Genomic DNA, 21,561 nt, shown 5'->3' with positions numbered 1-21,561 from the left:
GGATATAATACGATGGCGTCATAGTTTGAGGCTTCGCTTCCGTGGATCTCTCTCTATATCTCTCTTTCTACTAGGAGACAGTAAGTAGACTCACACAAAAAAACAGCTAGATCAAGAGCTGTAAGCCTGTAAGAGAGTATCAGTCGCAATTAGCTGAACACTGTCACTTGGTGCTCGTTCGAAACTTCAATCACGACTTGAACTAATAAGGAAGTGAATCAAGCTAAGAGTGAAGAAGGGAGAGAGATCTCTTGCGAGCTTGGCCTATCTGGTTCAAGCTCTTTGTTTTGTGCTTTGGAAGGGAACGGGGGTGTACCTCGACAAAGAAGAGAAGATTGACTGGTTAGATGTTAGATCTTCTCCAGTGCTATAGAAATGGATTCGGGGAGCGGGTTCTTCTCCACAGATGCTTTGCGAATCGACCCTAAGTGGCTGATCGACCCGAAGCTCCTCTTTGTGGGACCCAGGATCGGTGAAGGAGCTCATGCCAAGGTCTATGAGGGCAAGTAGGTTCTCTGATTTATTTGATCTCTTCTATTAATCTGGATCTTAAAGCTCAATTTTCAGGTTCCTGTTTCATTGATGCTGGATTTTATTTGTTAGGTATAAGAATCAGAATGTAGCAATAAAAATCGTGCAAAAAGGAGAAACACCTGAAGAGATTGTAAAGAGGGAGGGGAGGTTTTTGAGGGAGGTGAGCATGCTCTCCAAGGTCCAACACAAAAACTTAGTCAAGGTTAGTCAGCAATATTTTAGTTACTATTCCTTTTTGGGAATTTGTATTTCAAATGGAAAATTTTGTAAAATCGCTATTATTTACCTCGGTAGAAGGAAAACAACATTGGAACAGCAAAATAAAACCTGTTTTGCTGTTCCAGTGGTGATTTGTAGTTTATCGGCACATGTAAGTTAAACACCACTGGAACAGTAAATCACCACTAGAGCAAAGACAAGGAAGAACCAATACTAAACTGGTATACTCAGTGCAATTTGGTGATGCCACCTTTTGGTGACCAGAATCAACATATAATCATGTTGCAGCTGATGTGATAGTTGCCAATTTTGTAGTTTATCGGGGCATGTAAGGAGCCTGTGATGGTGGTGGTAACTGAGCTTCTAACAGGGGGGTCACTAAGGAAGTACCTAGTGAACATGAGACCGAGGTGCCTGGAGCCACGTGTCGCTGTTGGATTTGCGCTGGACATTTGCCGTGCCATGGATTGCCTCCATTCTCATGGAATCATTCATCGAGATCTGAAACCAGGTAACTGTGCTTTATTGCTAAAACATTCTCTCTAATTGACTAATATTTTAGTGGCTTGATAGTTTTTCAAGTTGATACATGACAAATTGAATCAGAATGACAGTGCTGAGTTGGTGAGCTCCAAACCTGAAATTAATATTTCTATTGACTCGAGGATGATAAAAGATTTTAAAATTAATATTGGTTTCCTTAAGATAAATGATTCATATAAACCTCTCTCATCATTTAACAAATGGGCACCATGGTATATAGATTTCTCATGAACGTTTCCTTTAAGGGCTTCAGACTCTTGCACTGTATTTATTGTTATCATGTCATTGTAGTCAGTCAATTAATATTTCTTTCAATAAGAGATTAGATTCCATGCTTATCTCCATTGTAAAATATTTTTTTAATGTGCATAATTTGTAAGAACCTAAATCAAAATGTATATTGTTTAGGCAGTACAAGGAAGGATATTTATGTTGCTAAATTAAATAAAGTATAGGTGCTAACAGCTATATGTGAATATTTGATCATTCAATACATGCAGATATCTTTCTCGGCCATGCCTTATAAGTGAAAATTTGATCATTCAATGCATGCAGATATTTGCAGTACATATATAATATTCATTTCTGAAAAATGCCAAACCCTATATCTTTTATGCGGGGCTGATAAATTCACTATTGGTGTAAATCCCGCAGTTCCATCTTTGTGTCCTTGAAGTTAAAAGAGACCCTTTAGCTGATAATGAAACTACAAAATAGGAAGAAAGCTGCAGATGAACCTAAAATTAACTGCTTCCTTTCTTTAATTATGGACCTCTAAGCTGGATTCTGTTAAGACCTTTCTAGTTGTGCCTACTACATAGAACATTAAATTCTATATTTATTCATTTGATTTTCAGTAGTTTTATGCAAGAAGAACCTTGGACCGTCTTTCTGTTCATTTGAATATGCTGTTTAGCAGATTATTTTTTTTGGTTTCAAGTAGTTTATATTTTATATGTCTAAAAATTACGGATGGACGGTGAAATATTTGTAGGCGCTGTTTAGCAGATTGTTATTTAGAATTTAGTCCATTTTTTTATTTTTTTTCTTCCTAGTTTCCTTAGTTACTCTTATTGGAGGCTTTTCCAACTAGAGCAGTCAATAAACTTAAAATGTGGTTCAAATGAATCTTCATATGCCTGCACCTGCAAATTGAGAAATGTCTTTTATGCCCCTTCAAACATATGGATATCACGTTAAGATCATTTATTTTCTTGAAATATTAGGAACAGTTCCCTACTTGTCCCTCATGTCCTTTATGTAAATAGTTTTGTTACCTTATGAAAAAGATGGAATAAAGGGAGGATATATAGGATATGTTAGCCTAGCTGACAATGACATTTGTTGTGAGGGTGTGCATCATATTGCACTTGATGAGTTGTAGTACGCTAGTATCACATATTGTACCGACTATTACATGATTTGTACCATAGGTCTATCAAGTTCTTCTAACCTTATTTGAGAGAGTAATTCTTCCTTTGATCTTTAAAAGAAGCATATGATATGTACCTTTGCTCCATATGAGCCTGCCTCATATTTGTATATAAACAACTCTGACATATTTTTGCCCTTAACTTTGGTTCCTATTGTTAGATGCTTGGGGTTTTTCGATATCAAGTTGTGGATTCCTTTTCAATGATGATAAACTTTGAGCTGTTCTTGTTTTATCTTTTATTTATCTCATTTTCAATTCCTACTTGCGGTCATGGATGCACATATTTCATTTGCTTGATGGCATTTGTATATTGCCATTTGCAGAAAACATGCTGTTGACTGGAGATCAGAGAACAGTCAAACTTGTAGACCTTGGTTTGGCCAGGGAGGAGACATTGACCGAGATGATGACTGCTGAGACTGGGACCTATCGCTGGATGGCTCCTGAGGTATTTCTTTGTGTTTTTAGAAAAATAAAAGGTTTTCTTGTTGCAATTCCATACTGCAAAATTTCGGATATTTCCCATCTACCCCTGAAAAGCATTTCAAACTGTTGTGAATCCCTGAAGACAAAAAAATATTTCCTGTATAAATCTACGAAGTTTCCACTTCGTAGAGCTAATACAGGAAATTTAATTATATATGCACTGGTATTGTGTTCGCTTACACCACTTTGGTATCACAGTAAAAAATTTGAATCCTTGGCTCCATCTATGGCCTAGAGCAATTATTTTGTTCTTGTTATGATGTTTCTGACATTGAATAATCTGTAAAGCTATACAGCACAGTCACACTCAGACATGGAGAGAAGAAGCATTACAATCACAAGGTTGATGTCTATAGTTTTGCAATAGTGTTATGGGAGTTGTTGCATAACCGGCTTCCTTTTGAAGGCATGTCTAATCTGCAAGCTGCCTATGCTGCTGCTTTTAAGGCAAGTTTTAGTCCAAGGATCTAGCTGCTACATTATTACTGTATTAAGGGCTCTATTACCCCAAATATACAAGTAGAAAAGCCAAACAGTTTGATAAGCCAGCACCAAACTTTAAGTGTCTTGTGTCAATTAATACATGACTGTACTGTATGTACCTGGTACAGTTGCTTGATGGCTGGACCTTATTGGATGTATTGCGATTTAACACTTACAATGCCGAGTTATTAGTTCTAAGCTTATAATCAACTAGTAAATACAAAATAGTAGAAAGATGAAAAGAAATGAAAAACAATCTGGATGTCAATACGACAGCAATGATTGATTTTCTTTGTAGTAGTTTGATTCATGACCTGTAGACACTGTGTGCAAAGTGGACTCCCCTCAATCGACAAATTTAGATTCATTAGTAGAACCACTAACGTCACTACTAAAATTACATGGTAACTTATTTGATCCATTTTTATTATGGGGCTTTCGCACAATTTGGTGAATTTATTTTATTTGGCTGTTCTGGTCGTAAATTCTCAGTGTACTTTTGTAGTGTTATTAGCATGGAAATATAATTAAAGTCTGGTTGTACCCACCACAAACACCGTTCGTCTTATCTCTAAACAAATTTTTGTGGGGAATCATCTAGGCACAAAGCATTGTAATCTAATCTCTAAACATTTTTTTGCAATTTGGCATGTAGATCCATAACCCGTTGTTCCTTCTTTTGAGAAAAAGAACTGAAGAAAGATTATTCTGTTTTTTGTTTTTTCAGAATGTTAGACCCAGCGCAGATGAGCTACCTGATGAGCTGTCTCACATCCTAACGTCCTGCTGGAAGGAAGACCCAAATGACCGGCCGAACTTCGGTCAGATTGTACAGATGCTTCTTCAGTACCTCTCGACTTTGTCTGCCCCAGAGGCCCCAGCAGTCCCTCCCCGCTTGTTTTCCTCTGAAAATGCAATTCTTCCTCCCGAGTCTCCTGGCACGAGCTCTCTGATGGCTGCCCGGGGTGACCTTGGCGACACGCCGAAATCGAGATCTGATGATGGATCGAGAGGCTTTTTCTTCTGTTTCAGCCAGTGCTACTGAATCAAAGAGAATGTTGTATTTCTATGTGCACCGTTTTGAGAGGTATCGTTGTATATCGTGTACCCTATTGAATGAGAAATACCATGAGATGCCATGGTAACAGTAGCGGCCGACGTCAGATATGCCTCTACCGAAATAGAACAATGCATTATGTAAACTAGTATGTTCTATTATTTTCCCCTTTGTTTTCCAAAGGAGGGGCAGTTTGAGCTAGGAAAAATGGTATGGGTTTATTGATAATTTTAGGATTTATATTGGGGTGTATCAGGTATTTCTCATTCCCTGTGGGTATATGCATGATATTTTGAGGATTCTAGTAAACACTCATTGAAGTGTCATAAATCAAGTGTATTCATTGTTAGTAAAGGTAAAAATCCTCACCCCACAAAATGGGGATTAATGTTGTAATCTCGCTTGATGATATGAGATAGGTGCACATGATGATAGAGAAGCTCCTTTATGAATGTAACACCATGTATGTTAGGAAGGCAGATTGTTGTAACATTGTAAGGAACTTTTATTAGGTTAATTGGTACAGTAGTTCTGTGTACTTGCTCGTGATGTCAATGTAATTTCTATCATTTCATTGTAGTTCTTTTGCCAATTTCATCGTGCAGTCTTGTAGTGTCAAGGATGGTCGCTGTCAATACCTGTTTGGGCCAAAAATGGGCCGTGGTTGACACAAAGCAAAATTTAATTAGAGTAAAGATTGTTACGGGCCAATTGGTCCAGGCCTTTGTACCATATAGGATCAATGAAAGCTTATTTGATAATCGATTTTTACTTTGTTTAGGTAGAGCATTGAACTTTGAGATGAGGGGAAGGAAGCAGAATCACTGTAACGTTAGATTTTAACTTTAAACTTTATTTGTTAGGATTTTTAGAATTGCCGAAGTATGTCAACGGGCATAAAAGGACTGTATGATCAACTAACAAGTAATGAATAGTCACCGTATGAACAGGAACACCCTAGTTCTACTCTTTAATTGTATTATTTCTCCGAGGTTAAGTCTAGGGATTTTTTCATGAATTGACCCTACTGATTTTAATATTCACACGGTTTTAAAACTATGGCAGGATAGATAAGTTATTTTTTATTTTATTTTATGACAATTTTTAATATATGTAATGACTCCTTAATTTCAATGAAACACCTACGGGTTTTACTAAAAAAAAAAAAAGTTGTTTCTAAGTCAACTTGCTTCAGCTTTTATTTATTTATTTTCTGTATTTTTAAACCTTTTCTCCTATTAGCCCTTTTTGTTTTCCTTTTCTCAATCACATCACTTGCGTATCTGTGTACAATAAATAGCTCAACTGGGGACTATTCATTACTTGTTAGTTGATCATACGGTCCTTTTATGCCCATTATAACTAGATATCTAACGGGATACAGACTTGTGTCGGTACAAATGTTGAGATGGGAAGAAGAGAGAGAAATTGAGAAAGGACCATATTCAACGTGGGACCCAAAAGAAATAAATGATAAATCTCACTTGATACGAAAAAAGTTTAAATACAACTCCGGAGAAGAACGAGCTCTGGAATAATATGCAAAGCAAAGTACAAGATATTCACAAAATTCCAATGAACTTTATGTTATTTAAAATATATGTGTGTGGGCCTAGTGGTAAAATTATATTTATATATGTCTCTTCTTATTTTCTGTATACGGAACGGATATCAAACAGATACAGATACGTAATCAAATCAAATTGAATATTTATAAAAATAATATTAAAAATATTAAAAAATATTAAAATTCGTAATATTTATCTAATTAAAAGAATGGATAACATAAATTTTTCATAATAAATATTAAAATATATGACATATATCTACTATTCGGATACGGATAATTAAAACACAACCATATCAGCATTCTTATCCACATGAATATTCAAATATCGGATATCTACATTTAAATTTTTGAATACGGATCAAATACGAATCGGATATTATCAAAATGACCCCAAACATGATAAAAAATTAATTAAATACTTGACAACTTTCGTTCACATTTAATGTGGACCGTATGAATAGTAAAAATATCTCAAGGGGTCATCTCATTGGCGATTCTTGTACAGAGAAACTGAAAAAATGTCAGACAAATAAAGCGAAGAATTTACTCTCAATTGTCCAACGATGCAACCACAAATTAATTCGTACATAATTGTTAATTTTAAGCGCTAAACCACATGTGATTCGCACATTGAATTTGAGAACCACGACATATACGAATTCATATCATCTGAGCTTAAAAAGGTCCATGTACATTTTTGGTTCGGCCGGATTGGTTTATGTGAAATATAAAGAATCAATTAGAGATCAATTACATTGATAGTAAATTAATTAGAGTTCAATTAATATTAATTTGTAGATATAGCAAATCATATAATAAAAAATATTTAAATGACTCTTTATATTATGAGTCGGCAAAAAAAAAATTTACACGCAAGTTGGATTCTTTGATGATTCCAGCTTGAGAGGGAGTGCAGAAAATAAAGAATCTCAATTAGTATTAAAAAAACAGATATAACAAGTCACGAAATAAGAAAATATTATAATGACTCTTTATATTATGTGGCCTATAAATTGGTACCTTATAAAATATTAAAACAATATCAGAATTTAATAAAATTAGTTCTTTTCTCTCAAATTTAAACAGATTTTGATCGAACGGTCCGTATTCAAACTTAAAATTTAAGTTAACCTCAAAGGATCCGGAGTCCAGACTCATGATAAACCCCGTAGAAATTATGATGGGTGCAAATACTAATTATAAAAAAGTATAGAACTGAAACAATCACAGAAGTGGCTGTGTTAAATAAAAATTTAATAAATTGTCATAATTCATTTAAATAAAATATAATAAAAATTAACAAAAATAGAATCATATAACAAAAATCAATAGTATCATCAACACTTCAACAGTAATACTTTCACAGCTATCGTCCAACTAACAACAATAAAATATAACAAAAATCAACAGTATCATCCGACAAAGTGTAAAAAATATGAATGTATGAAACTATAAATATTACACAGGATTTAATGAGGTAAGATTGATGTTGCAGAAATTTATTTGGAATTGAATGTGGCAGGAATTAGTTGTGACAAATCCTTAATGAACGAGTTATGAGCGAGTTGGGGCATGCTCATGATCGCTCATTAAGTAAATGAGCGAATTTAAACAAGCTTTTAATGAGTGAGTTATGAACGACTCACGAATTACGAGCAATTTACTCATCCCTAATTATATGTAATTAGATTTGTAACTAAATTTTTTTATCAATATATATATGTTAATGTTAATGGTAATTCCGTTAACCTTAAAAAATAAATAAATATATATTATGTATATTAAGAAGCACGACAGTCGACAGACATGCTTGTGCCTAAAGTGTGAACTATGAATGGACAAGTGTCAAAAATAAAAAAATAAAAACAGTCGACAGACATGAGCGCCAAGTGTGAAGTGTGAACTCTGAATGGACTAGAAATGAAGGTACAGAGATCCTTGTGCCGTATCAGCCCCCTCGGAACTTGGAATGGCAAAACCCACGTCCCAACATGTCTTGATTTGACATTTTATTTAACACCCTTTTTCACATGAAAATATCCAAGCACAGCAATTTCCGCCTAAAGTTTGTATCAGACCACAAATGCAAGTTGTTCGCATTTTCATTTTTTTTTTTTTTTGCTAAAAATCAGAGCTCAGAGTTTCTCTCAAATAGTATGATAAGTTGATAACCAGGGAACCACCTTGTGATATAATGACAAATTCAAGGTTATTTTTCAGATTAGTTTGATGTCTAAATCTCTAATTTAGTAATCTTTACTTAAAAAAATAATAATAACTGTGAAAATTTTGGAAATTCAGATCCAATGCAATACTTGAATGAGAAAATAAGATATGATGAGTCCTTAATTTTTAATCTGATGCGTATCTCAAAACGAACCCCTTATATCTAAATATGCATCGAATTCCAATCACAGGAGCCAATTTTATAGACGACGATGACATGGAGCAGAGGCAGACCTAGATTAAAGGAATGGGGTTAACTGACTCTCATTTTTTTAATTTTTTTATTTACGTATAATTTTTAATATAATTTAGAGTAAAATATAATTGTATTGTAAAATTGACTCTCGTTTTTCATATAAAAACTTTATGTAATTGACATTTATAGTTTGAAAATCTAACTCCGTCCCTAAACTGGAGAATACATATTCAAAAATTGGTGTGCATAAAACGTTTAGAAATGTTATCTTAAATTTTCAATGGATCTCAAGATTGCAATATTATAATATTAATCACATAGCAAAAAGAAAATTCCAAAAAAAAATTTTACACATTGAAAATTGTGATAATTACTTTCCGAAAACCTTATATATAAAATTCGGTATAAATTCACTTGTTTCTGGACACACTGTTCCTACAACTAAATTAAATAAAATAAATTTCGTAGACGTCCTCTAGCAAGTGACTCCTGTAGTAATGTTTAAAGAAATAAATAAATAAAAAATCTTTTTTTTAATTCAAAAGGCAAAAGGTTCACACTTCACAGTGTTCTTTTTTTTTTTTTTTAAATAAGCCCTTAGGCACACAGTGTTCTTGACAAATATCCCGATCCCAATGGTTGAAAAGAAATAAAGTACAGAAAATCTGTCCTTATTTTTATTTTTTTATTTTCATTGAATCTCTCCTGAATTTTAGTTGAAACAGCAGAATCTCTTCTCTGTTGGTAAGAGATCTCAGTTGCTACGGCCCACAAAAAAATTCGCCTGTTTGTCTGCTATCAGCCGCCACGTGCTATACCTCCTCTTTCCAAAGCTGCCAAGAAACCCTAATAATTCTATGGAAGAAGAAACAAAATGTGACATGAGACTATGAGAGAGTCAGGATGTATACATAGATAATATAAGGTTTTGCGTAGCACGTTTTAAAAATTTGTAGTATAAATTTTAAATTTCTATCTAAATAGTTTATGGACATAAATTAGTTATATAATAAACATGCAGAATGTTAATTCTTAATATTTTTATAATTTATGATATTGACAAAACTGATTTAAAATATTGACAATTTTTTTTATTTTTCTTTTTTCATTTTTTATAAATCATAAAAAATAGCAAAAAAATTCAAAAATAGTAAAAATTGATATTCTGCAAGTTTATTATATAACCAATTTACTGAGCTACTTAGATCAAAATTTGAACTTTATACAATATATTTTTGAGACCGTAGCATGGAAGGCTTTTTGATGTAGTAGACATTTTTGTTGTGATTTTCAAAAATAATGAAATTTTGTTTCATGGCTGGTTGATATCAGAATATTGTTCTATGGTTTTAAGAATGGATTAATCCCCGTTACTATATAAAAAATAATTTAACTATTTTAAAATTGTTGTTTAGTGCGTATTTTAACCAAACATTTTATTTTTTTGCATATCACTAAAAAATTAATTCTAGTTTCATTTTTTTTAATATTTTTATGCGATCTTTTTGCATATTTCGAAATATAAACTCACTGTACTAAAATATACACTGCTATATTAAAGTGTATATTTACTAGTAGTATTTCAATTAAAAAAAAACTGTTAATAGTTGCATGTCACGCATTGGTTTCTAAATAAAAATGAATATTTTTATGTTTAGTCCTAAAATTAATATTTTTCCGAACTGATATAAATATGTCCTTGTTTCAACAATTTTTTTACCAGTTATCCTAAACTAAATATTGGTCCAAACCTAAATATTTTTTTATTTCTTTATTCTTAAAATATATATATACAGGGTCTGTCTAAATTGCTGCTGGCAGCATTTCAACAGAGGTGCTGCCGGGGTTATATTTAGCCGTGTGATGTCCAAACAACAAATCCAAACCGTTAGATGTTTAATCTATATTATAATCTACTTGGAGACCAAATTTTATATTTTTTGGAATTTTTTTACTATATATTAAGCTGGTTTGAAAACCGCTGATTTCAGTAAATTTCTGCAGCATTGAAATCAGCGGTTTTCAAACCAGCTTAATATATAGTAAAAAAATTCAAAAAAATGTAAAATTTGGTCTCCAACTATATTATAATATAGATTAAACATCTAACGGTTTGGATTTATTGTTTGGATATCACAAAATAAAAAAATAGCGGCAGCACTGCCGGCAGCAAATTAGCCATAGCCTATATATATATATAGAGGAGTTAGGCTGGGGTGCTATGGATAGCATAGAGGCCTCTATGCTACGGCTCAATATTCGAGTTTTCAAAATCCAAACGGTCGATCCGAACCGTTCATCTTATTCTCCATATTAATATCTGCTTGGAGACCAAATTTTACATTTTTCTCAATTTGTTTACTATTTATTAAGTATTTTACAAAATTGTTGATCCAACGGTGGCTGCACAAAACAGTAAAACCGTTGGATTAGCGATTTTCAAAGTGGCTTAATAAATAGTAAAAAAATTCAGAAAATTATAAAATTTGGTCTCCAAGCAGATATTAATATGGAGAATAAGATGAACGGTTCGGATCGACCGTTTGAATTTTGAAAACTTGAATATTGAGCCGTAGCACGGGAGGCCGCTATGCTATCCATAGCACCCCAGCCTAACTCTAGATATATATATATATATATATATATAGAGTGTGTGGCTAATATCAAAACGTTTGCACCAAGCCTCCCGTGCAACCAAGTTATTTTTCGATTTTTAAAATCCAAATGATCGATCCGAACGTTAGATGCGTTCTCCATAATGAAATGTGCTTGGAGACCAAATTTTATATTTTTTGAATTTTTTTTACTATTTATTATGCCGCTTTGAAAATCGATGATCCAACGGTAGCTTCTGATTTTATTGTTTGGTTAAGCCACCGTTGGATCAGCAATTTTCAAAGTGACTTAATAAATAGTAAAAAAATTCCAAAAAATATAAAATTTGGTCTCCAAGCACATTTTAATATGAAGAACACATCTAACGTTCAGATCGATCATTTGGATTTTAAAAATCGAAAAATAACTTGGTTCCGCGGGAGGCGTGGTGCAAACGTTTTGATATTAGCCACACACTCTATATATATACACACGAAGGATATTTATAAAAGAATGTACTGGAGATAACTAAAGTATTGATTCTGATGTACACTTGCTCACAGTAGAAGTAGTACCTATGATGCTATACGTTCATTATAAATTTATACATGAAAGAGTGTACGTAGCTAGAGGGACAGGTCCACGTGACAAGTCTTGGTTCTCAAACCCTAACCCAAACCCATCACCAACCCAGTGCCAATTGCCATGAACCGGAATAAATATTTTTCCTGATAACAACAAGCATGCATTACTCTGTATCCCTTGTAAATTAATACACCTACTATCTATGGATACCATGCATTATATACCATTCTTAGATTGTTAGCTATAGCGTTGCAGATACCTGATGCGGACATGTTGTTTTATGTTTATGTTTTCATCTAGTGTAGTAGGCTCATGTTGTGTGTGTGCACGCACAGAGACGAAGTCAAATTTTCGAACTATGAGTGATACCAAAAACATATGGAGGTAAATTCTATAAATTTTTTTACAGAAAATACGGATCAATTTTGTAGTTTTATATTATTTTACTTACAATTATGTAGAAAATTATACATAAATATATATATATTTTTTTTTTAAAAGTGAGAATCTATTGACCTCGTTACTCCTTCACTCTGCCTTTTTTTTTTTTTTTTTAACGTTGGACTAATAATTTTCATACTATTTCAATAGACGTAGGTCGTAGGTTGGAAAGACTTTATTTGAAAGTTTTTATTATGCCCCAATTTTTATAATTTTAATAACTTAATATCAAACTATTAGATACAATTTATATTATTTTCTCTGTGCATATATATAAAATCATGACATTTTAGCTTTAGTTTGATTTTTAATCAAGAATATATAATTGACTGATATGGATAATTCTGGAGTTGATCTTTTAACTCACTGATTCATATAGAAAGAAAATCAAAAGGTGATGTTATTTTAAGTGCAAATAGAGATAATATTGATCACGCTCAAACCGTTTTATTTCGACATTTAAATATTTAGAATTTTTGTTGCTAATTTTTTTAAAAATAAGTTATAAAGTACGTAGATATAAGAAATATATAGGAACATTTTAGTCCACCTCTTTCTAATAATAATTTTAATAAATAATTTTTTTATTCACTGTTAGTAAGTCATGCCGTCCATTTTGTATTCCTTGTCAAGATATCATAGTAATAATATACGCGAATAATTCACATTTTATTCACCTTTTTATGGTTCCAGTATGAACTCCGAATAAAATGCAAAAAAAGAAAACGTATAATATATTTTATTCGCGATAAAATGCAAGTCCCGAATTATACCCGAATCATGATTTCTTGACCCTACCGAATCGAACCCGAACTATTCATTTGTGACAATGACAGAGGGGGGCAATTGTAGAAGTCACATATGTAGAGCCACAAAGCCTTATGCAACAGAAGATCCAAATGCTCAAAGAGAGGAAGAAGGCAGGGGGAACATTTTCTGACGCCGCCAGTGATCCAGAGTAATCATTCCGAATGATTTTCTGGTGCATCCATCACTCTTATTGTCAATCTTTTGTTTTTTATTATTACATCCTCCAAGCTTATTTATTGCATGGCTTCTCCATTGTCACAAGCAAGCAACCCTTGATATATTATGCCTGATGCAAGCCTGATCAAAGTAATATATATTTGTTTTTTTCTTCTTTACATTTTTTCCTTGATTTGGCTTTGAATTTCAAAGGATTAGATCACAGCACACGCCATGCACATACAAAGAGGGTCAGCCGTCAATCAAGGTGTTATTTAATAGAGGGAGAAAGAAAAGAAGCAGATGGCATCATGCCATCATGGCAAATCGGAAATCCATTAAAGTATCAACAATTCAACATGTTTCGTTGGAAATAGCTCATGTTATTTATTTATCTGTTTTATTTACTGTTTGGTGAAATGAAAGGTGTTAGCTGTCTCCCATCTCACACTCTCAGTTTATCATTTCCAAATTAAACTTAGACTTTTTTTATTTGAATTAAACTTTGTTTTCTAAATAGATGAACAGAACTAAAAGTTTTTTAAATCCGACAATAATAATAATAATGACATGTCTAGCTAATTGTAAAAAAAATTCAAAAAGAATAGTAAAAAAAATACTTAATAAATAATAAAAAAATATAAAATTCGATATGCAAGCACATTTTAAAAATATAAGGGGTAATCGGATATCATAAAAATATGATGTAATTGGATCCCTCCTCTTGTAAATAATAGATTTTAAACATTGGAATTGGGATAAAGCAAAAATAGGAATTCAAAATAATTAAAAGTATCAACTGTCTTGGGCAATTTTCCATTTCCTTTCCTTTAGTTACATAACTCTTATAACTTTCCATGGTATCAATGAAATGAGGACTAGATCAATATTTTGTTTTACAAAAAAAAATTAAGATGAAACTAAAATTTATTTGTAGTATAAAGGCCTGTTCGGCCCACTATCGGAAATGAGTGAACTGAATTTTTATTTTCCCACGCAAACAGTAACGGAGTCGAACAGACCCTAAATTTTATCAAACTAAAATTTATCCCCCGAATATGCAACTAAGCTTCAAATTTCCCATGCATTGCAAAACTTTTTTCTTGATTCAGCATAATATCTCCATAAAAGATTAAAATTTCAATACTACCTAAACAAAATCAATCTATCACAATTTGACTTTAATATATATCTAAAGAGAGTTTCAAGTGCATGCCACAAATTATTAGCGTCATCATCTGTTATGGGTCTTATTGTACTTTATATTTAAATTTTTTATTTTAGTCTACACTAAATTTAAGGATAAAAAATAGTTACATTATGAGAACTTGTAGCCGAACCGTTTGAAGTTATTCCACGTGATTAAATTATCCTGCGTCATAATCTGTAATAAAATTATTGTTTAACTTTTTTTTTGAGATAAAACTAAGATGGAAGTCTTGTTGTAACCAGTGTTGTAAAAAATGTCTGTTTAGCTGTGTTTTTTGTTTTGTTTAGCAGTGTATTTTTTACAAACACTAGTTGTCTAATTTTACGTAACAGCTACTTCGTAACTTTTTTTCTAAATGAAACTGCCCACAGATTTTCAATAAAAAAAAATGTCTGTTTAAACCGATTAATCAGCCGATTAGTTATTGACGATGATTAAACTGTTGTGGATTTTTCTGACTAATCGACCTATTATTCTTTATTATTTTCAATTAGTCGTCTGGTGGTACCCCGTCCGTCCGACGACCGCACGCCGTTATTTACAACACTGGTTGTAACATCTATATAATGTCCATAAAAAATCTTTATTTGAATTTCAAATTAAGTTATGACTTTGTACACAGGATGTTGGTCTTTGTCTTCATATCAAAGATATTAGCATTACGAGCGCTTGGTTATTTCTACAATACAAAAAAAAAATCATATTTGCCGTAAAATGTTCTGGTCGGTAAAGCGCAAACCAAACAATAACATTGCTGGAATTCATATCAACTAAAAAGTTACCTCAAACGGTGAGTTGGAATCTGGTCCATTCGTTTTATATAGACACGAATCTTAAAGCCTCACAGGTTTGGGCGGAATTAGAATGGATTCTGATCAGACGGTCCGAATTCAAACTTAAATTGAGAGGTAATGCAAATGATGTGGACTCAGCATTGCTAGATATTGATGTTGGAGGATATATAGTTAATTAGCAGGACGAAAATATATATTCTAGATTATTTCTAGAGGCTTAAAAAATATTATATTAAAGTAATTGAAGTAGAAATGATAAATATTAAATATAAGATGCTATATCACTGATATTTGAACTAAAAATCGTTGTAAACACTTGGGTGTATTAATTTGAGGAAAATAAATCTGCTGTTATTCTCAAGGAATAACATGAACCTGTTATTCCGATTCCAACTTTTGAAGTTTTTATATGCGCAAATCTCAACAAATTAGTATGTTTTTTTGCATGAATCTCAGTAAAGATTAACGGTTGAGATAGATCGGAATAACAAAGATTTATTTCCGAATTTGAGTGAAAACCTGCTCCGTCAAACAGAGAATGTTTATTGAGAAATTAATTAAAACTCACCATCAAATTTGATCTAATATATAACTAACTATTTACCTGTTGACATTTATAAAATATTTATATGGTACAGAGCACAGCATCTTTACTACATCTTTGCTGGCATCCGTCATTTTCTTCTTATTTTTGAATATACGATGCTAAATCAAAGCTCGATCGGTGTCTAGTTAATATTTTAAAAGAAAGACAGGAATTAATATATATACTAGCTAGCTTCTTTGGAATAATTTCTTTATAGAGAAAAGCGATAGCTGAGCCAAAAGTTTCTCTCTTTTCATCGCCATAGTATATACATGCAGAAACAACTGCAACTACGGTTGTTGTGACTTGTGACTGATCATGGCATGGCAATGGCAATGGCATGGTTATAATTAACTTACACGCGTAGCAGGCCTCCAGCCAGCCAGCCACGTAGTGTTTTCTCTCCACGTACAAGCATGCACAGCTAAAACCCTCAACTTTGCACAGAGATCATAGTTCATAGATAGGGTTTTTTTTTTAAAGGTCAAACCTTCCTGCCTAGATGTTACATTAGAGTAGAATACTATACGCTAATGCTAGTACGCTACATGTGTAGACTGTAGAGATGGTAGGTACACAAGCGTGCAAGGGGGTTTTGAGAGGGTCTCCTCCAGTTCCTGTCGCTGCTAATAAATGAGGCTAAATTTGGAGGCTTCTCCTTGTTGTTACATGGAATGAGAAGAGAGAGCGCCATTGGGAAACTCAAAGAGGAGACAAAGAGATCATCCCAGCGTGGCCCCACCTACACTTGCACTGTGTCTTTGTTTGAGCCTTTGAGGGAATGAAGGGATTCAACAGTGACGTAAATATATAGAAGAATATAAAACATACGAAACTTCTCTAATGACAAGAGAGGGGTAGGTTAGGTTAAGTCGCTTCGATTAATAGTTACACACATGCCACTTTTTAAAGGTGTTTATTAAGTAGTACTTTTAAAGGCAGGGCTTTCAATCGGATAACCTAACGTGGTTGGATCCTCTACATTTCTACGGCTAGTATCACATTGACAAATGAATTATTCAAGTTCGATTTTCATGATTCAGAAATAATTTGGGTATAATTTGCAGAGGTGCTATTTTTACCCGATTATCTGGATCCGATCCGGAACCGAACTGGATCCGATCCGGATCCGATTAATTTAGATAGGGTATGGTTTAAAAAATATAATCGGTTAAATTATGGGTATGCTTACAAAATTAATAATTTAATATCCGATCCGGATCCGAACTGGAACCGATACTGTAATGGATAGGATACGGGTTTCATTTAATTATCCGACCCATAACCGAACCCAACCCGATACCCGTATAAATACCCGATAAAACATATATTAATAACTATTAATATATAAAAATACAACTTTGCATATTAATTTTTGCATAAGCCGTGGTGAGTCCAGTACTTTTTTTAATATGAGAAAATATAATGCAGTGACATATTCGCTATGTTTATACACATAGATGGATGCCAAATTTATTCCTTCTATAACAGCTGCATTAATTTTTTAAATAAAATTTATTACTATGGATACATCCTTCAATATTTGCCTTGATATCCTCTGCATAATAATGGAAATTTATTGCTCTCATTGATATGTCATTTCTACAAATTATTAGTATCCAATTCATAGATTTTTTGAACCATAGAAAATGAAATCGTCATATCTAATATTTTACTTTTTAAAAATTATATCTCTTCTTCAATATTTTTTTTTCAAAAGTTATTTTCTCTTCATCCTCTTGATTTTTTTTGTGACATATACCCGCTCCGGATCCAAAACCGCCCCGTATTCGAACCGGACCCGATAATCTACAAATAAGTTATGGGTATATATCTACCCGGAATCAAAAGACTGGACCCGAAATATCTACGGGTAGATAGATACCCGGATCCGGACCCGAACACTTTGGACCCGAACACTTTTAGGGTACGGGGCCAAATATAATAGTATCCGGACCCGACCCGACCCTATAGCACCTCTAATAATTTGTATAATTCGAGAATAATTTGAAATTATCTGAATCAGAAATATCAGTTTTGCAAGAGTGCAAATAAAAATATATATTTGTTCTGGGAAAAGTTCGGGAAAAATCCGCGAATAATTCGAAAAATTAGGAAAAAATTTGTGAAATTCAAGAATAATTCGGGTTTAATTCGGTCAAAGTTTGGTCAACCGAATAATTCGGCGTTCGGTTCGGCATCACCAAAAAAATGAATTATTCGGGTATAATTCGCGAATCTTGTGACTATGGCCAGTATCATATGATGTAAGAGTGAATTAATAAATGAGGAAGGATTAATTTTTTTGACAATGCTTATTTTAAACTAAATTCTAAAATAAATTCAAACAAATCCAAACAAAAATAAATTATATTCAAATCGGAACTTAAGATGAAATTATATATTGTGAAATTAAGACTGTTCCTGCATGCACTGGTTCTGTAGTGATTTTTATTTGTTAATCAAACTAATCTTATAACCAGTACTACTGTAAATAACTTTATGAGGTTATTAATTAAACATACAGGTTACCATCAAACAATTAATCGTGAATAATCGACTATAATCAGAAATAATCGGCCGATTATTTAGAAAAATCCGTAACGATTTGGTTACCGCTAACGACTAATTGGCCAATTAATCGGCTTTTTACAATAATGGTTATAAAAGCATGCAGGAGTCTTGGAAAATCAACGTACCGACTGGATTTATAAGTAATTAGAAATTAGCAGAGAGTAGTATATATACTGTCATAACTGCAAAGTATTAATGCTAAATAATCATTATCATATATTCAAGAGTTCATAAATAAACCGTATATATATATAGCATTCACCGAATCAATTTTCAATTTAAAATTTACACTCTGCTCATAAATTAGTATCCATCGTATCCGATCATTGTGCGCATAGAAGTAGTCTGGCCATTGATATACGTACAGAGATGATTAATTCAACAAGATTTGAGGGTAATTAAGTTGGATGTCTAGTCGACCAGGTTTGATAAGTTTAATCAACGTGATATAATTTAAATTTGTGTCTGTTTCGATTTTTGTGTAGACAGATTTTAAGGCAGATGTAGTGTGGAACGACACAGTTACAATACGGTATGTTACGTGTGTCGGTTATGTGTTGTGATTCTGTCTTCCGTGTTGTGATCATTCGCGTGTTGTGACAATTTTTAGAAAATTTGACACGGCACGGCACGTACTCACCAGAGTCACGTGTGATTAGGATTATTAAATCTTATTTTAATGGTAAATATTTAATAACTAACATAATTTATAATTAAATGTATACACGAGTCACGTTTGAACACAGTGTACCGTGATTATTTTTTGACATTTTGATCATAGTACAGTGCGACACATGAAAAATTAAATTGATCACAATATGACACGAAGTCAAATTCACAGCACGTTTTTTCTACTCTATCCGACGGTCATACAACTTGTTAATCCAAAAATAGGTCCGTTTACCTTTTTTTTTTTTTTTTTTTCCGGTGCCCAAATAGGACCGACAAAAAATTAATAGCTTGTATTCGCTTAAATCGGCTCGATTTTTATTTCCTTTTTTTCAACTTGTGAATATCTCGCTAATAGACCCATTTACGATTTTCATTGTGCTGGTTCGTTCCGATTCAGTCTGTTAACTAGCTGATAATTTGGATCATTGATTAAATTTAATATTTATATATTGATTGATTAATTATAATTAGAACCATTGATATGTTAGGATTAGAAACTATCTCGCCTCAGCACTTTTAAGTTTTCATTTAATGACGTCTTGGTGACAGGGCCAGATTCAAAGGGTCAAGTGGAAGTGTGGAACTTACCAATTTTATGAAAATAAAAAGCTATTAAATTTTGTGTATAATTTGTATTATATTATAATAATATTTTTTAAAAATATTAATGTATCATTTATTTAGTTAAAGCATTGAATACTTCTCGCTTTAAAAATATTTTGTTGAATATTATTTCTAATTAAATTTAGTATAGTTATAGTAAATTCCTAATTCCGTCAAATTTTATTGATTGCAAATAGACAAGCAGTGCAATCAAACGCAAAACACACTTTAAAATGTATGATAATGAACAATTTATTATAAGAAGCAACTACAAGAATATGCTACTATGTGTGAAGGTAAAAAGTGAATATTGTTGAGAAAGACATATTTGAGCCTATATAGTACTACGTAAGAAGGAATTACGGGGTGAAAATTATGTGCGGAATTGTTAGTATAATTTTCATATGTAGAGCTGGAAAAATGGCTCGTAGCTCGTGAACCGCTCTGAATTAATTCGCCATTTTCTCTCTTTTTCATTTAATGTGAAGTACTGTAATTAGTTTGAGATTTTAATTTGATTAATCAAATTATTGGGTGGTAATCGTCACCTAACTTGAAAAAAAAAACAAGATTTTAATTATTCTTTCAAATTGAACTGAAGTCAATAATATCAAGAAGCTTTTTAATGAATCTGACATTAGTACTCATGAAATTAGTTGCAGTTGTTTTCAAACATTGACAGATCAAACACTTGTCAAAAGACAAACATTGTTATAAAAAATATTAATTAGTAAGTCATAGACGTAATAATGAGACAATTGTCAATTTTTATATTTTTAAATGAGGAAAACTAGCGTGTGATGTGCTCACCGAGAGAGTTTGGTGAGCACAACTCCAAAAATATATCAGATCAACTTCAAACGCCGTATCCAAATTAACTGTTTAAATCCATTCACTTCATAAGTGATGCATGAAAATACAAAAATTTGAAAGTTTCAAATTTATTTACTACAAAGTCAAGCGGTAAAAAATATAATAAAAATTAAATATATAGAATAACTGTTAAATTGAATATGTAAAACATGGTGCCGTTAAATTAAGACTCACAGGTCTCTCATTTTATCATGGCGCCGTTAATTAATTTAGGTGCATTAAAAAAAATAAACTGAACTCTGGATGAAAAACAAAACGGTAGAAATGATCACCTGATCTCTAGCTAATTAATGCGTAATGATTCCATTTCACAAATGAACCGGCCACTAATTAATTAGTAATCCCTCACCAACTACCCAATATAACTCAATGACTTATTATTGGCAAAAACGAAAAATTCCTTTTGGTTTTACATAAAAAAGGGGAAAATTAATTAATAGTCTTAATTAAACAAGAGACACAAGTGTAACAAAAACTGACTTTTCATTAATGGATGCATATCATTATAATAATGGTTTTGTATAGAGGTGCAGTCTACTATCAATTTGCATTGCTAGGTGCCTTTTTAACTTGGAGCACATCACATATGACTTACGCGCATGTTGCATTAATATATTATATATTTATATCTACTGATCACAAATAGTTAAATATACAAAACCGAAACATTTTTCTTGGAGAAACAAAAACCTCCTCCTCTTCCATTTCCCATATTTGACGCATGAGTGTATCCATCAAAGCTCCTCATTTACACACAATTTAAAGCTTTAATTAAAAAAGCACCCAACCTCTCCTCTTCTTTCTATATATATAACTTGTAAGCCACTTGCACTCTTCAAACTTCTCTGCTTCTCCATCCTTCCAGAAAAGAAAAGAAAAGAATTATAACAATACATCATCTCCATATATATAC

The 21,561-nt window shown here is 32.5% G+C and overlaps 1 protein-coding gene across 1 annotated transcript; it reads left to right on the top strand.

The window, feature by feature from the left end:
- On the top strand, window positions 1-4,902 carry LOC144566400 (serine/threonine-protein kinase STY13-like). Its single transcript, XM_078316414.1, has 6 exons — window positions 1-506; window positions 604-736; window positions 1,069-1,264; window positions 3,055-3,179; window positions 3,506-3,664; window positions 4,428-4,902. The coding sequence occupies exons 1-6, from the start codon at window positions 376-378 to the stop codon at window positions 4,743-4,745; spliced, it is 1,062 nt and encodes a 353-aa protein (XP_078172540.1). The 5' UTR covers window positions 1-375; the 3' UTR covers window positions 4,746-4,902.
- The last annotated feature ends 16,659 nt before the right edge of the window (window positions 4,903-21,561 follow it).

The sequence above is a fragment of the Carex rostrata genome, chromosome 15 (genome assembly GCF_964058835.1).
Source record: "Carex rostrata chromosome 15, lpCarRost1.2, whole genome shotgun sequence".
In the NCBI taxonomy this organism is placed as follows: domain Eukaryota; kingdom Viridiplantae; phylum Streptophyta; class Magnoliopsida; order Poales; family Cyperaceae; genus Carex; species Carex rostrata.
Note: the sequence above shows the minus strand (reverse complement) of the source record. Positions and strands in the feature narration are given on the sequence as shown.

Excerpts from the sequence above, each read along its gene's own strand:
- LOC144566400 (XM_078316414.1), top strand. The coding sequence starts at position 376 with ATGGATTCGGGGAGCGGGTTCTTCTCCACAGATGCTTTGCGAATCGAC. Across the intron at positions 1,265-3,054 it reads TCATCGAGATCTGAAACCAG|AAAACATGCTGTTGACTGGA; the intron begins GTAACTGTGCTT and ends TGCCATTTGCAG. Across the intron at positions 3,180-3,505 it reads ATCGCTGGATGGCTCCTGAG|CTATACAGCACAGTCACACT; the intron begins GTATTTCTTTGT and ends TAATCTGTAAAG.